This window comes from Salvelinus fontinalis, unplaced genomic scaffold (genome assembly GCF_029448725.1).
Source record: "Salvelinus fontinalis isolate EN_2023a unplaced genomic scaffold, ASM2944872v1 scaffold_0029, whole genome shotgun sequence".
In the NCBI taxonomy this organism is placed as follows: domain Eukaryota; kingdom Metazoa; phylum Chordata; class Actinopteri; order Salmoniformes; family Salmonidae; genus Salvelinus; species Salvelinus fontinalis.
Genome location: NW_026600238.1, coordinates 588,257 through 607,194, shown reverse-complemented (window position 1 = coordinate 607,194; position 18,938 = coordinate 588,257). Strand labels below are relative to the sequence as shown.

At 35.7% G+C, this 18,938-nt stretch overlaps 1 protein-coding gene across 1 annotated transcript in view; it reads right to left on the bottom strand.

Moving 5' to 3' along the window:
* The window catches only part of LOC129842282 (low affinity immunoglobulin gamma Fc region receptor II-like), a 48,789-nt gene that overhangs the window by 12,687 nt on the left and 17,164 nt on the right, over window positions 1-18,938 (bottom strand). Inside the window, exons 7-9 of the mRNA XM_055910766.1 lie at window positions 10,442-10,522; window positions 10,211-10,329; window positions 8,261-8,301 (exon numbers count right to left, since the gene is read on the bottom strand). Coding sequence (XP_055766741.1) covers window positions 8,272-8,301; window positions 10,211-10,329; window positions 10,442-10,522 — 230 coding nt within the window. The 3' untranslated portion in view covers window positions 8,261-8,271. The remainder of the gene's footprint in view (window positions 1-8,260; window positions 8,302-10,210; window positions 10,330-10,441; window positions 10,523-18,938) is intronic.

Genomic DNA, 18,938 nt, shown 5'->3' with positions numbered 1-18,938 from the left:
CAAACACAACATGCTACATCATTCATAACAAACACAACATGCTACATCATTCATAACACAACATGCTACATCATTCATAACACAACATGCTACATCATTCATAACACAACATGCTACATCATTCATAACACAACATGCTACATCATTCATAACAAACACAACATGCTACATCATTCATAACACAACATGCTACATCATTCATAACACAACATGCTACATCATTCATAACACAACATGCTACATCATTCATAACACAACATGCTACATCATTCATAACACAACATGCTACATCATTCATAACACAACATGCTACATCATTCATAACAAACACAACATGCTACATCATTCATAACACAACATGCTACATCATTCATAACACAACATGCTACATCATTCATAACAAACACAACATGCTACATCATTCATAACACAACATGCTACATCATTCATAACACAACATGCTACATCATTCATAACAAACACAACATGCTACATCATTCATAACACAACATGCTACATCATTCATAACACAACATGCTACATCATTCATAACAAACACAACATGCTACATTATTCATAACACAACATGCTACATCATTCATAACAAACACAACATGCTACATCATTCATAACACAACATGCTACATCATTCATAACACAACATGCTACATCATTCATAACAAACACAACATGCTACATCATTCATAACACAACATGCTACATCATTCATAACACAACATGCTACATCATTCATAACAAACACAACATGCTACATCATTCATAACACAACATGCTACATTATTCATAACACAACATGCTACATCATTCATAACACAACATGCTACATCATTCATAACACAACATGCTACATCATTCATAACACAACATGCTACATCATTCATAACACAACATGCTACATCATTCATAACAAACACAACATGCTACATCATTCATAACACAGCATGCTACATCATTCATAACACAACATGCTACATCATTCATAACACAACATGCTACATCATTCATAACACAACATGCTACATCATTCATAACAAACACAACATGCTACATCATTCATAACAAACACAACATGCTACATCATTCAAAACAATCACAACATGCTACATCATTCATAACACAACATGCTACATCATTCATAACACAACATGCTACATCATTCATAACACAACATGCTATATCATTCATAACACAACATGCTACATCATTCATAACAAACACAACATGCTACATCATTCATAACACAACATGCTACATCATTCATAACACAACATGCTACATCATTCATAACACAACATGCTACATCATTCATAACACAACATGCTACATCATTCATAACACAACATGCTACATCATTCATAACACAACATGCTACATCAATCATAACACAACATGCTACATCATTCTTAACACAACATGCTACATCATTCATAACACAACATGCTACATCATTCATAACAAACACAACATGCTACATCATTCATAACACAACATGCTACATCATTCATAACACAACATGCTACATCATTCATAACACAACATGCTACATCATTCATAACACAACATGCTACATCATTCATAACAAACACAACATGCTACATCATTCATAACAAACACAACATGCTACATCATTCATAACACAACATGCTACATCATTCATAACACAACATGCTACATCATTCATAACACAACATGCTACATCATTCATAACACAACATGCTACATCATTCATAACAAACACAACATGCTACATCATTCATAACACAACATGCTACATCATTCATAACACAACATGCTACATCATTCATAACACAACATGCTACATCATTCATAACACAACATGCTACATCATTCATAACACAACATGCTACATCATTCATAACACAACATGCTACATCATTCATAACAAACACAACATGCTACATCATTCATAACACAACATGCTACATCATTCATAACAAAACATGTTACATCATTCATAACACAACATGCTACATCATTCATAACACAACATGCTACATCATTCATAACACAACATGCTACATCATTCATAACACAACATGCTACATCATTCATAACAAACACAACATGCTACATCATTCATAACACAACATGCTACATCATTCATAACACAACATGCTACATCATTCATAACAAACACAACATGCTACATCATTCATAACACAACATGCTACATCATTCATAACACAACATGCTACATCATTCATAACAAACACAACATGCTACATTATTCATAACACAACATGCTACATCATTCATAACAAACACAACATGCTACATCATTCATAACACAACATGCTACATCATTCATAACACAACATGCTACATCATTCATAACAAACACAACATGCTACATCATTCATAACACAACATGCTACATCATTCATAACACAACATGCTACATCATTCATAACACAACATGCTACATCATTCATAACAAACACAACATGCTACATCATTCATAACACAACATGCTACATTATTCATAACACAACATGCTACATCATTCATAACACAACATGCTACATCATTCATAACACAACATGCTACATCATTCATAACACAACATGCTACATCATTCATAACACAACATGCTACATCATTCATAACACAACATGCTACATCATTCATAACACAACATGCTACATCATTCATAACAAACACAACATGCTACATCATTCATAACACAGCATGCTACATCATTCATAACACAACATGCTACATCATTCATAACACAACATGCTACATCATTCATAACACAACATGCTGCATCATTCATAACACAACATGCTACATCATTCATAACACAACATGCTACATCATTCATAACACAACATGCTACATCATTCATAACACAACATGTTACATCATTCATAACAAACACAACATGCTACATCATTCATAACACAACATGCTACATCATTCATAACACAACATGCTACATCATTCATAGCAAACACAACATGCTACATCATTCATAACACAACATGCTACATCATTCATAACACAACATGCTATATCATTCATAACACAACATGCTATATCATTCATAACACAACATGCTATATCATTCATAACACAACATGCTATATCATTCATAACACAACATGCTATATCATTCACAACACAACATGCTATATCATTCATAACACAACATGCTACATCATTCATAACACAACATGCTACATCATTCATAACACAACATGCTATATCATTCATAACACAACATGCTATATCATTCATAACACAACATGCTATATCCTTCATAACACAACATGCTATATCATTCATAACACAACATGCTATATCATTCATAACACAACATGCTATATCATTCATAACACAACATGCTACATCATTCATAACACAACATGCTACATCATTCATAACACAACATGCTATATCATTCATAACACAACATGCTACATCATTCATAACAAACACAACATGCTACATCATTCATAACACAACATGCTACATCATTCATAACACACACAACATGCTACATCATTCATAACACAACATGCTACATCATTCATAACACAACATGCTACATCATTCATAACACAACATGTTACATCATTCATAACAAACACAACATGCTACATCATTCATAACTCAACATGCTACATCATTCATAACACAACATGCTACATCATTCATAACACAACATGCTACATCATTCATAACACAACATGCTACATCATTCATAACACAACATGCTACATCATTCATAACACAACATGCTACATCATTCATAACACAACATGCTACATCATTCATAACACAACATGCTACATCATTCATAACACAACATGCTACATCATTCATAACACAACATGTTACATCATTCATAACACAACATGCTACATCATTCATAACACAACATGCTACATCATTCATAACAAACACAACATGCTACATCATTCATAACACAACATGCTACATCATTCATAACACAACATGCTACATCATTCATAACACAACATGCTACATCATTCATAACACAACATGCTACATCATTCATAACACAACATGCTACATCATTCATAACACAACATGCTACATCATTCATAACACAACATGCTACATCATTCATAACACAACATGCTACATCATTCATAACACAACATGCTACATCATTCATAACACAACATGCTACATCATTCATAACACAACATGCTACATCATTCATAACAAACACAACATGCTACATCATTCATAACACAACATGCTACATCATTCATAACACAACATGTTACATCATTCATAACACAACATGCTACATCATTCATAACACAACATGCTACATCATTCATAACAAACACAACATGCTACATCATTCATAACACAACATGCTACATCATTCATAACACAACATGCTACATCATTCATAACACAACATGCTACATCATTCATAACACAACATGCTACATCATTCATAACAAACACAACATGCTACATCATTCATAACACAACATGCTACATCATTCATAACACAACAAGCTACATCATTCATAACACAACATGCTACATCATTCATAACAAACACAACATGCTACATCATTCATAACACAACATGCTACATCATTCATAACACAACATGCTACATCATTCAGAACACAACATGCTACATCATTCATAACAATCACAACATGCTACATCATTCATAACAAACACAACATGCTACATCATTCATAACAAACACAACATGCTACATCATTCATAACACAACATGCTACATCATTCATAACACAACATGTTACATCATTCATAACACAACATGCTACATCATTCATAACACAACATGCTACATCATTCATAACAAACACAACATGCTACATCATTCATAACACAACATGCTACATCATTCATAACACAACATGCTACATCATTCATAACACAACATGCTACATCATTCATAACAAACACAACATGCTACATCATTCATAACACAACATGCTACATCATTCATAACACAACATGCTACATCATTCATAACACAACATGCTACATCATTCATAACACAACATGCTACATCATTCATAACACAACATGCTACATCATTCATAACAAACACAACATGCTACATCATTCATAACACAACATGCTACATCATTCATAACACAACATGCTACATCATTCATAACAAACACAACTTGCTACATCATTCATAACACAACATGCTACATCATTCATAACACAACATGCTACATCATTCATAACAAACACAACATGCTACATCATTCATAACAAACACAACATGCTACATCATTCATAGCAAACACAACATGCTACATCATTCATAACACAACATGCTACATCATTCATAACACAACATGCTACATCATTCATAACAAACACAACATGCTACATCATTCATAACACAACATGCTACATCATTCATAACACAACATGCTACATCATTCATAACACAACATGCTACATCATTCATAACACAACATGCTACATCATTCATAACACAACATGCTACATCATTCATAACACAACATGCTACATCATTCATAACATAACATGCTACATCATTCATAACACAACATGCTACATCATTCATAACACAACATGCTACATCATTCATAACAAACACAACATGCTACATCATTCATAACACAACATGCTACATCATTCATAACAAACACAACATGTTACATCATTCATAACACAACATGCTACATCATTCATAGCACAACATGCTACATCATTCATAACACAACATGCTACATCATTCATAACAAACACAACATGCTACATCATTCATAACACAACATGCTACATCATTCATAACACAACATGCTACATCATTCATAACACAACATGCTACATCATTCATAACACAACATGCTACATCATTCATAACACAACATGCTACATCATTCATAACAAACACAACATGCTACATCATTCATAACACAACATGCTACATCATTCATAACACAACATGCTACATCATTCATAACAAACACAACATGCTACATCATTCCTAACACAACATGCTACATCATTCATAACACAACATGCTACATCATTCATAACACAACATGCTACATCATTCATAACACAACATGCTACATCATTCATAACAAACACAACATGCTACATCATTCATAACACAACATGCTACATCATTCATAACACAACATGCTACATCATTCATAACACAACATGCTACATCATTCATAACACAACATGCTACATCATTCATAACACAACATGCTACATCATTCATAACACAACATGCTACATCATTCATAACAAACACAACATGCTACATCATTCATAACACAACATGCTACATCATTCATAACACAACATGCTACATCATTCATAACACAACACAACATGCTACATCATTCATAACACAACATGTTACATCATTCATAACACAACATGCTACATCATTCATAACACAACACAACATGCTACATCATTCATAACACAACATGTTACATCATTCATACCACAACATGCTACATCATTCATAACACAACATGCTACATCATTCATAACAAACACAACATGCTACATCATTCCTAACACAACATGCTACATCATTCACAACACAACATGCTACATCATTCATAACACAACATGCTACATCATTCATAACACAACATGCTACATCATAACAAACACAACATGCTACATCATTCATAACACAACATGCTACATCATTCATAACAAACACAACATGCTACATCATTCATAACAACCACAACATGCTACATCATTCATAACACAACATGCTACATCATTCATAACACAACATGCTACATCATTCATAACACAACATGCTACATCATTCATAACAAACACAACATGCTACATCATTCATAACACAACATGCTACATCATTCATAACACAACATGCTACATCATTCATAACACAACATGCTACATCATTCATAACACAACATGCTACATCATTCATAACACAACATGCTACATCATTCATAACACAACATGCTACATCATTCATAACAAACACAACATGCTACATCATTCCTAACACAACATGCTACATCATTCACAACACAACATGCTACATCATTCATAACACAACATGCTACATCATTCATAACACAACATGCTACATCATAACAAACACAACATGCTACATCATTCATAACACAACATGCTACATCATTCATAACAAACACAACATGCTACATCATTCATAACAACCACAACATGCTACATCATTCATAACACAACATGCTACATCATTCATAACACAACATGCTACATCATTCATAACACAACATGCTACATCATTCATAACACAACATGCTACATCATTCATAACACAACATGCTACATCATTCATAACAAACACAACATGCTACATCATTCATAACACAACATGCTACATCATTCATAGCAAACACAACATGCTACATCATTCATAACACAACATGCTACATCATTCATAACACAACATGCTACATCATTCATAACACAACATGCTACATCATTCATAACACAACATGCTACATCATTCATAACAAACACAATATGCTACATCATTCATAACACAACATGCTACATCATTCATAACACAACATGCTACATCATTCATAACACAACATGCTACATCATTCATAACACAACATGCTACATCATTCATAACAAACACAACATGCTACATCATTCATAACAAACACAACATGCTACATCATTCATAACACAACATGCTACATCATTCATAACACAACATGCTACATCATTCATAACACAACATGCTACATCATTCATACCACACACAACATGCTACATCATTCATAACAAACACAACATGCTACATCATTCATAACACAACATGCTACATCATTCATAACACAACATGCTACATCATTCATAACAAACACAACATGCTACATCATTCATAACACAACATGTTACATCATTCAGAACACAACATGCTACATCATTCATAACACAACATGCTACATCATTCATAACAATCACAACATGCTACATCATTCATAACACAACATGCTACATCATTCATAACAAACACAACATGCTACATCATTCATAACACAACATGCTACATCATTCATAACACAACATGCTACATCATTCATAACAATCACAACATGCTACATCATTCATAACACAACATGCTACATCATTCATAACAAACACAACAACCTACCTCAGTCTGTACATTAGGGTTAGTGATACAGTCATCTGGACCTACCTCTCTGTACATTACGTCCCTGGATCCAGATACAGCTCTACCTAAAGTTCACACAGATTATATTTGTTAAAACGGCAATATGTAACTTTTTGAGCGACCTGACAAAATCCACATAGAAATGTGTTATAGATCTGTCATGCTACTTTAAAGCAAATCTTAGTAGCTGTACATCTGTTCTTTGTGAGCAATTTCTATGCTTCCCGTTAGTTTTTGCATCTTTTGCAAAGAGCTGAAACAACAATATTTTTGGTTATACAAAACACAGAGGTTGAGATCTACACTATGTGTACAATGATTATCTACACTATACACAGGGTTTCATTTACAGTGGGGCAAAAAAGTATTTAGTCAGCCACCAATTGTGCAAGTTCTCCCACTTAAAAAGATGAGAGAGGCCTGTAGTTTTCATCATAGGTACACTTCAACTATGACAGACAAAATGAGAAAAAAAATTCCAGAAAATCTCATTGTAGGATTTTTTATGAATTTATTTGCAAATTATGGTGGAAAATAAATATTTGGTCACCTACAAACAAGCAAGATTTCTGGCTCTCACAGACCTGTAACTTCTTCTTTAAGAGGCTCCTCTGTCCTCCACTCGTTACCTGTATTAATGGCACCTGTTTGAACTTGTTATCAGTATAAAAGACACCTGTCCACAACCTCAAACAGTCACACTCCAAACTCCACTATGGCCAAGACCAAAGAGCTGTCAAAGGACACCAGAAAGATAATTGTAGACCTGCACCAGGCTGGGAAGACTGAATCTGCAATTGGTAAGCAGCTTGGTTTGAAGAAATCATCTGTGGGAGCAATTATTAGGAAATGGGAGACATACAAGACCACTGATAATCTCCCTAGATCTGGGGCTCCACGCAAGATCTCACCCCGTGGGGTCAAAATGATCACAAGAACGGTGAGCAAAAATCCCAGAACCACACGGGGGGACCTAATGAATGGCCTGCAGAGAGCTGGGACCAAAGTAACAAATCCTACCATCAGTAACACACTACGCCGCCAGGGACTCAAATCCTGCAGTGCCAGACATGTCCCCCTGCTTAAGCCAGTACATGTCCAGGCCCGTCTGAAGTTTGCTAGAGAGCATTTGGATGATCCAGAAGAAGATTGGGAGAATGTCATATGGTCAGATGAAACCAAAATAGAACTTTTTTGGTAAAAACTCAACTCGTCGTGTTTGGAGGACAAAGAATGCTGAGTTGCATCCAAAGAACACCATACCTACTGTGAAGCATGGGGGTGGAAACATCATGCTTTGGGGCTGATTTTATGCAAAGGGACCAGGACGACTGATCCATCTAAAGGAAAGAATGAATGGGGCCATGTATCGTGAGATTTTGAGTGAAAACCTCCTTCCATCAGCAAGGGCATTGAAGATGAAACGTGGCTGGGTCTTTCAGCATGACAATGATCCCAAACACACCGCCCGGGCAACGAAGGAGTGGCTTCGTAAGAAGCATTTGAAGGTCCTGGAGTGGCCTATCCAGTCTCCAGATCTCAACCCCATAGAAAATCTTTGGAGGGAGTTGAAAGTCCGTGTTGCCCAGCAACAGCCCCAAAACATCACTGCTCTAGAGGAGATCTGCATGGAGGAATGGGCCAAAATACCAGCAACAGTGTGTGAAAACCTTGTGAAGACTTACAGAAAACGTTTGACCTCTGTCATTGCCAACAAAGGGTATATAACAAAGTATTGAGATAAACTTTTGTTATTGACCAAATACTTATTTTCCACCATAATTTGCAAATAAATTCATTAATAATCCTACAATGTGATTTTCTGGATTTTTTTCTGAATTACAGGCCTCTCTCATCTTTTTAAGTGGGAGAACTTGCACAATTGGTGGCTGACTAAATACTTTTTTGCCCCACTGTATGTCTGTCTGTCTGTCTTCACTGCTGAGTAGACAGGGTCTGGAACGACCTTCTGACCTGTATCTCTGTCTGTCTGTCTTCACTGCTGAGTAGACAGGGTCTGGAACGCCCTACTGACCTGTATCTCTGTCTGTCTGTCTTCACCGCTGAGTAGACAGGGTCTGGAACAATGTTCTCTGAAAGAAACACGTAAACAGGTTACAACTAGTGACATGTTAAAACACTAAAAACATATTACTTACTTCAGAAAGATGAGGGGAGTATTGTTGGTCTCTCCCTTTTTCCTACCTCTCCTCCTGTTGTGTTGTCTCTTCTCTGTGTGGTTGATGTCAGCATAGGTCATATCACCTGGACCAGATCCACCTGGAACTAAACACAGGAGAGAGGACATTAACACAGACTGGACCAGATCCACCTGGAACTAAACACAGGAGAGAGAGAGGATATTAACACAGACTGGACCAGATCCACCTGGAACTAAACACAGGAGAGAGAGAGAGGATATTAAAACCTGTTTGGGCTGCAAGCTGAATATTGAAAAAACTGGAAAATATGTGCACATTTTCAAACGGCCTCCTAAGAAACTTTTTATTTTACAATATGCATATATTTACTACTGTTGGATAGATAACAGTCTATAGTTTCTAAAAAGGTTTGAATTGTTTCTCTAAGTCGAACAGAAATATTTTTACAGCCATTTTCCCAGCCGAATTGAGATTTCCAAAATGCGATGTGTCTCTTTAAGACCTTGTCTATAAAAGGTCATTACACTTAGGACCGTAGAAACACGTCACACGCCTTCATCAGGCTGTAATGCGGAAGTGAGAATTGAAAGCAGTCGAATATCTCGTCCATGGACTGAATAACACACCTTCTTGTAAGACCTGCGCAGTTAAAAAAAAATTCCGGGCGCGAAGCATAATTTGGTCTCGGCTTCTGGAAGAAGGTCGATAACGGTGAATATGATCTCTGACTGCGATATTATTTGATACATGTCACAAAATCATCCTAAAGTATGTTTTTTCAATATACTTTAATTATATTATTGCAATTTATTCTGGACTTTAGACGTGATGTTTTGGAAGAATTTTTTGAAGAAGGAGAGGTTAGCGCCGCAATGCTATTGTGCTTGCTAACCAAAGAGGGAAATAGTTCGTTCTGGAACCCAACTAAAGACTCTACTGGACATTGGACCCCGTTACAACATTCTGATGGAATATCAACAAAGATAAGGACCCAATTTGGGATGCTTTTTCATATATCTGTCGAACTGTGCTATGCTAACTCTGCTAACTGTGCTAGGCTAGCGCTTGACTTATGCTAGTGCTGCCTTATGCTAGCTTATGTTGTTAGCTAATATAACGATATATTGTGTTTTCGCTGTAAAACACTTCAAAAATCGGAAATATTGGCTTTATTCACACGATATCTGTCTTTCATTAGCTATCCACCATATGTTTTTCTGAAATGTTTTATGAGGTGTAATTAGTAGTCGACGTTGGTGTATGTATTTTCTCTGGCTACTCCCGTCTGAATTCAGGCTGTAGCTATGTGGTAGCATTTATGGTAGCATCAATGTAAAACTGATTTATAGCTAAAATATGCACTTTTTATGAACAAAACATAGATTTATTGTGTAACATGTTATATGACTGTCATCTGAGGTAGTTTTTTCTGGGTTCTTTAGGTTGGTTTTAGTTTATTTCGGTTGGCTTGTGCATGCTACTTGAATCATAATTCATACATCATAATCATATTCATACGTGTCTGTCCACTTTTGTATTTGGTGGTGAGCTAACATAAATATATGTGGTGTTTTCTCTGTAAAACATTTAAAAAATCGGACATGTTGGCTGGATTGACAAGATGTTTATCTTTCAAATGCTGTATTGGACTTGTTAATGTGTGAAAGTTAAATATTTTTAAAAAATAGATTTTGAATTTCGCGCCCTGCAGCTGTTGTCATTTTCGTTCCGATTTCGGGCTTGCACCCCAAACAGGTTTAACACAGACTGGACCAGATCCACCTGGAACTAAACACAGGAGAGAGAGAGAGGATATTAACACAGACTGGACCAGATCCAACTGGAACTAAACACAGGAGAGAGAGAGAGGATATTAACACAGACTGGACCAGATCCACCTGGAACTAAACACAGGAGAGAGAGAGAGGATATTAACACAGACTGGACCAGATCCACCTGGAACTAAACACAGGAGAGAGAGAGGATATTAACACAGACTGGACCAGATCCACCTGGAACTAAACACAGGAGAGAGAGAGGGTATTAACACAGACAGGACCAGATCCACCTGGAACTAAACACAGGAGAGAGAGAGGATATTAACACAGACTGGACCAGATCCACCTGGAACTAAACACAGGAGAGAGAGAGAGAGGATATTAACACAGACTGGACCAGATCCACCTGGAACTAAACACAGGAGAGAGAGAGGATATTAACACAGACTGGACCAGATCCACCTGGAACTAAACACAGGAGAGAGAGAGGATATTAACACAGACTGGACCAGATCCTCCTGGAACTAAACACAGGAGAGAGAGAGGATATTAACACAGACTGGAACTGATCCACCTGGAACTAAACACAGGAGAGAGGGAGGATATTAACACAGACTGGACCAGATCCACCTGGAACTAAACACAGGAGAGAGAGAGAGAGGATATTAACACAGACTGGACCAGATCCACCTGGAACTAAACACAGGAGAGAGAGAGGATATTAACACAGACTGGACCAGATCCACCTGGAACTAAACACTGTTATGCCTGTGGTGTTATAGTGTTATACAGTATTACAGTACCTGTGGTGTTATAGTGTTATACAGTATTACAGTACCTGTGGTGTTATAGTGTTATACAGTATTACAGTACCTGTGGTGTTATAGTGTTATACAGTATTACAGTACCTGTGGTGTTGGAGTGTTATACAGTACCTGTGGTGTTATACAGTGCCTGTGGTGTTATACAGTATTACAGTACCTTAGGTGTTATAGTGTTATACAGTATTACAGTACCTGTGGTGTTATAGTGTTATACAGTATTACAGTACCTGTGGTGTTATAGTGTTATACAGTATTACAGTACCTGTGGTGTTATAGTGTTATACAGTATTACAGTACCTGTGGTGTTATAGTGTTATACAGTATTACAGTACCTGTGGTATTATAGTGTTATACAGTATTACAGTACCTGTGGTGTTATAGTGTTTTACAGTAATACAGTACCTGTGGTGTTATATTGTTATACAGTATTACAGTACCTGTGGTGTTATAGTGTTATACAGTATTACAGTACCTGTGGTGTTATAGTGTTATACAGTATTACAGTACCTGTGGTGTTATACAGTATTACAGTACCTGTGGTGTTATAGTGTTATACAGTATTACAGTACCTGTGGTGTAGGAGTGTTATACAGTATTACAGTACCTGTGGTGTTATAGTGTTATACAGTACTAAAGTACCTGTGGTGTTATAGTGTTATACAGTATTACAGTACCTGTGGTGTTATAGTGTTATACAGTATTACAGTACCTGTGGTGTTATACAGTATTACAGTACCTGTGGTGTTATACAGTATTACAGTACCTGTGGTGTTATAGTGTTATACAGTATTACAGTACCTGTGGTGTTATAGTGTTATACAGTATTACAGTACCTGTGGTATTATAGTGTTATACAGTACTACAGTACCTGTGGTGTTATAGTGTTATACAGTACTACAGTACCTGTGGTGTTATAGTGGTATACAGTACTACAGTACCTGTGGTGTTATAGTGTTATACAGTATTACAGTACCTGTGGTGTTAGTGTTATACAGTACTACAGTACCTGTGGTGTTATAGTGTTATACAGTACTACAGTACCTGTGGTGTTATAGTGTTATACAGTATTGCAGTACCTGTGGTGTTATAGTGTTATATAGTATTACAGTACCTGTGGTGTTATAGTGTTATACAGTATTACAGTACCTGTGGTGTTATAGTGTTATACAGTATTACAGTACCTGTGGTGTTATAGTGTTATACAGTACTACAGTACCTGTGGTGTTATAGTGTTATACAGTATTACAGTACCTGTGGTGTTATAGTGTTATACAGTATTACAGTACCTGTGGTGTTATACAGTATTACAGTACCTGTGGTGTTATAGTGTTATACAGTATTACAGTACCTGTGGTGTTATAGTGTTATACAGTACTACAGTACCTGTGGTGTTATAGTGTTATACAGTATTACAGTACCTGTGGTGTTATAGTGTTATACAGTATTACAGTACCTGTGGTGTTATAGTGTTATACAGTATTACAGTACCTGTGGTGTTATAGTGTTATACAGTATTACAGTACCTGTGGTGTTATAGTGTTATACAGTATTACAGTACCTGTGTTGTTATAGTGTTGTACAGTACTACAGTACCTGTGGTGTTAGAGTGTTATGCAGTATTACAGTACCTGTGGTGTTATAGTGTTATACAGTATTACAGTACCTGTGGTGTTATAGTGTTATACAGTATTACAGTACATGTGGTGGTATAGTGTTAAACAGTATTACAGTACCTGTAGTGTTGTACAGTATTACAGTACCTGTGGTGTTATAGTGTTATACAGTACTACAGTACCTGTGGTGTTATAGTGTTATACAGTATTACAGTACCTGTGGTGTTATAGTGTTATACAGTATTACAGTACCTGTGGTGTTATAGTGTTATACAGTATTACAGTACCTGTGGTGTTATACAGTATTACAGTACCTGTGGTGTTATAGTGTTATACAGTATTACAGTACCTGTGGTGTTACAGTGTTATACAGTATTACAGTACCTGTGGTGTTATACAGTATTACAGTACCTGTGGTGTTATAGTGTTATACAGTATTACAGTACCTGTGGTGTTATAGTGTTATACATAATTACAGTACCTGTGGTGTTATAGTGTTATACAGTATTACAGTACCTGTGGTGTTATAGTGTTATACAGTATCACAGTACCTGTGGTGTTATAGTGTTATACAGTATTACAGTACATGTGGTGTTATAGTATTATACAGTATTACAGTACCTGTGGTGTTATACAGTACTACAGTACCTGTGGTGTTATAATGTTATACAGTATTACAGTACCTGTGGTGTTATAGTGTTATACAGTATTACAGTACCTGTGGTGTTATAGTGTTATACAGTATTACAGTACCTGTGGTGTTATAGTGTTATACAGTATTACAGTACCTGTGGTGTTATAGTGTTATACAGTATTACAGTACCTGTGGTGTTATAGTGTTATACAGTATTACAGTACCTGTGGTGTTATAGTGTTATACAGTATTACAGTACCTGTGGTGTTATAGTGTTATACAGTATTACAGTACCTGTGGTGTTATAGTGTTATACAGTATTACAGTCCCTGTGGTGTTATAGTGTTATACAGTATTACAGTACCTGTGGTGTTATAATGTTATACAGTATTACAGTACCTGTGGTGTTATAGTGTTGTACAGTATTACAGTACCTGTGGTGTTATAGTGTTATACAGTATTACAGTACCTGTGGTGTTATAGTGTTATACAGTATTACAGTACCTGTGGTGTTATAGTGTTATACAGTATTACAGTACCTGTGGTGTTATACAGTATTACAGTACCTGTGGTGTTATAGTGTTATACAGTTTTACAGTACCTGTGGTGTTATAGTGGTATACAGTATTACAGTACCTGTGGTGTTATACAGTATTATAATACCTGTGGTGTTATAGTGTTATACAGTATTACAGTACCTGTGGTGTTATAGTATTATACAGTATTACAGTACCTGTGGTGTTATAGTGTTATACAGTATTACAGTACCTGTGGTGTTATAGTGTTATACAGTATTACAGTACCTGTGGTGTTATAGTGTTATACAGTATTACAGTACCTGTGTTGTTATAGTGTTGTACAGTACTACAGTACCTGTGGTGTTAGAGTGTTATGCAGTATTACAGTACCTGTGGTGTTATAGTGTTATACAGTATTACAGTACCTGTGGTGTTATAGTGTTATACAGTATTACAGTACATGTGGTGGTATAGTGTTAAACAGTATTACAGTACCTGTGGTGTTGTACAGTATTACAGTACCTGTGGTGTTATAGTGTTATACAGTACTACAGTACCTGTGGTGTTATAGTGTTATACAGTATTACAGTACCTGTGGTGTTATAGTGTTATACAGTATTACAGTACCTGTGGTGTTATAGTGTTATACAGTATTACAGTACCTGTGGTGTTACAGTGTTATACAGTATTACAGTACCTGTGGTGTTATACAGTATTACAGTACCTGTGGTGTTATAGTGTTATACAGTATTACAGTACCTGTGGTGTTATAGTGTTATACATAATTACAGTACCTGTGGTGTTATAGTGTTATACAGTATTACAGTACCTGTGGTGTTATAGTGTTATACAGTACTACAGTGCCTGTGGTGTTATAGTGTTATACAGTATTACAGTACCTGTGGTGTTATACAGTATTACAGTACCTGTGGTGTTATAGTGTTATACAGTATTATAGTACCTGTGGTGTTATAGTGTTATACAGTATTACAGTACCTGTGGTGTTAGAGTGTTATACAGTATTACAGTACCTGTGGTGTTAGAGTGTTATACAGTATTACAGTACCTGTGGTGTTATAGTGTTATACAGTATTACAGTACCTGTGGTGTTATACAGTATTACAGTACCTGTGGTGTTATAGTGTTATACAGTATTACAGTACCTGTGGTGTTATAGTGTTGTACAGTATTACAGTACCTGTGGTGTTATAGTGTTATACAGTATTACAGTACCTGTGGTGTTATAGTGTTATACAGTATTACAGTACCTGTGGTGTTATAGTGTTGTACAGTATTACAGTACCTGTGGTGTTATAGTGTTATACAGTATTACAGTACCTGTGGTGTTATAGTGTTATACAGTATTACAGTACCTGTGGTGTTATAGTGTTATACAGTATTACAGTACCTGTGGTGTTATAGTGTTATACAGTATTACAGTACCTGTGGTGTTATAGTGTTGTACAGTATTACAGTACCTGTGGTGTTATAGTGTTATACAGTATTACAGTACCTGTGGTGTTATAGTGTTATACAGTATTACAGTACCTGTGGTGTTATACAGTATTACAGTACCTGTGGTGTTATAGTGTTATACAGTATTACAGTACCTGTGGTGTTATAGTGTTGTACAGTATTACAGTACCTGTGGTGTTAGAGTGTTATACAGTATTACAGTACCTGTGGTGTTATAGTGTTATACAGTATTACAGTACCTGTGGTGTTATACAGTATTACAGTACCTGTGGTGTTATAGTGTTATACAGTATTACAGTACCTGTGGTGTTATGGTGTTGTACAGTATTACAGTACCTGTGGTGTTATAGTGTTATACAGTTTTACAGTACCTGTGGTGGTATAGTGTTATACAGTATTACAGTACCTGTGGTGTTGGAGTGTCATACAGTATTACAGTACCTGTGGTGTTATAGTGTTATACAGTATTACAGTACCTGTGGTGTTATACAGTATTACAGTACCTGTGGTGTTATAGTGTTATACAGTATTACAGTACCTGTGGTGTTATAGTGTTGTACCGTATTACAGTACCTGTGGTGTTATAGTGTTGTACAGTATTACAGTACCTGTGGTGTTATAGTGGTATACAGTATTACAGTACCTGTGGTGTTATAGTGTTATACAGTATTACAGTACCTGTGGTGTTATAGTATTATACAGTATTACAGTACCTGTGGTGTTATAGTGTTATACAGTATTACAGTACCTGTGGTGTTATAGTGTTATACAGTATTACAGTACCTGTGGTGTTATAGTGTTATACAGTATTACAGTACCTGTGTTGTTATAGTATTATACAGTATTACAGTACCTGTGGTGTTATAGTGTTATACAGTATTACAGTACCTGTGGTGTTAGTGTTATACAGTATTACAGTACCTGTGGTGTTATAGTGTTATACAGTATTACAGTACCTGTGGTGTTATAGTGTTATACAGTATTACAGTACCTGTGGTGTTATAGTGTTATACAGTATTACAGTACCTGTGGTGTTATAGTGTTATACAGTATTACAGTACCTGTGGTGTTATAGTATTATACAGTTTTACAGTACCTGTGGTGTTATAGTGTTATACAGTATTACAGTACCTGTGGTGTTATACAGTATTACAGTACATGTGGTGTTATAGTGTTATACAGTATTACAGTACCTGTGGTGTTGGTGTGTTATACAGTATTACAGTACCTGTGGTGTTATATTGTTATACAGTATTACAGTACCTGTGGTGTTATAGTGTTATACAGTATTACAGTACCTGTGGTGTTATAGTGTTATACAGTATTACAGTACCTGTGGTGTTATACAGTATTACAGTACCTGTGGTGTGATAGTGTTATACAGTATTACAGTACCTGTGGTGTTATAGTGTTATACAGTAATACAGTACCTGTGGTGTTATAGTGTTATACAGTATTACAGTACCTGTGGTGTTATAGTGTTATACAGTATTACAGTACCTGTGGTGTTATACAGTATTACAGTACCTGTGGTGTTATAGTGTTATACTGTATTACAGTACCTGTGGTGTTATACAGTATTACAGTACCTGTGGTGTTATACAGTATTACAGTACCTGTGGTGTTATAGTGTTATACAGTATTACAGTACCTGTGGTGTTATACAGTATTACAGTACCTGTGGTGTTATAGTGTTA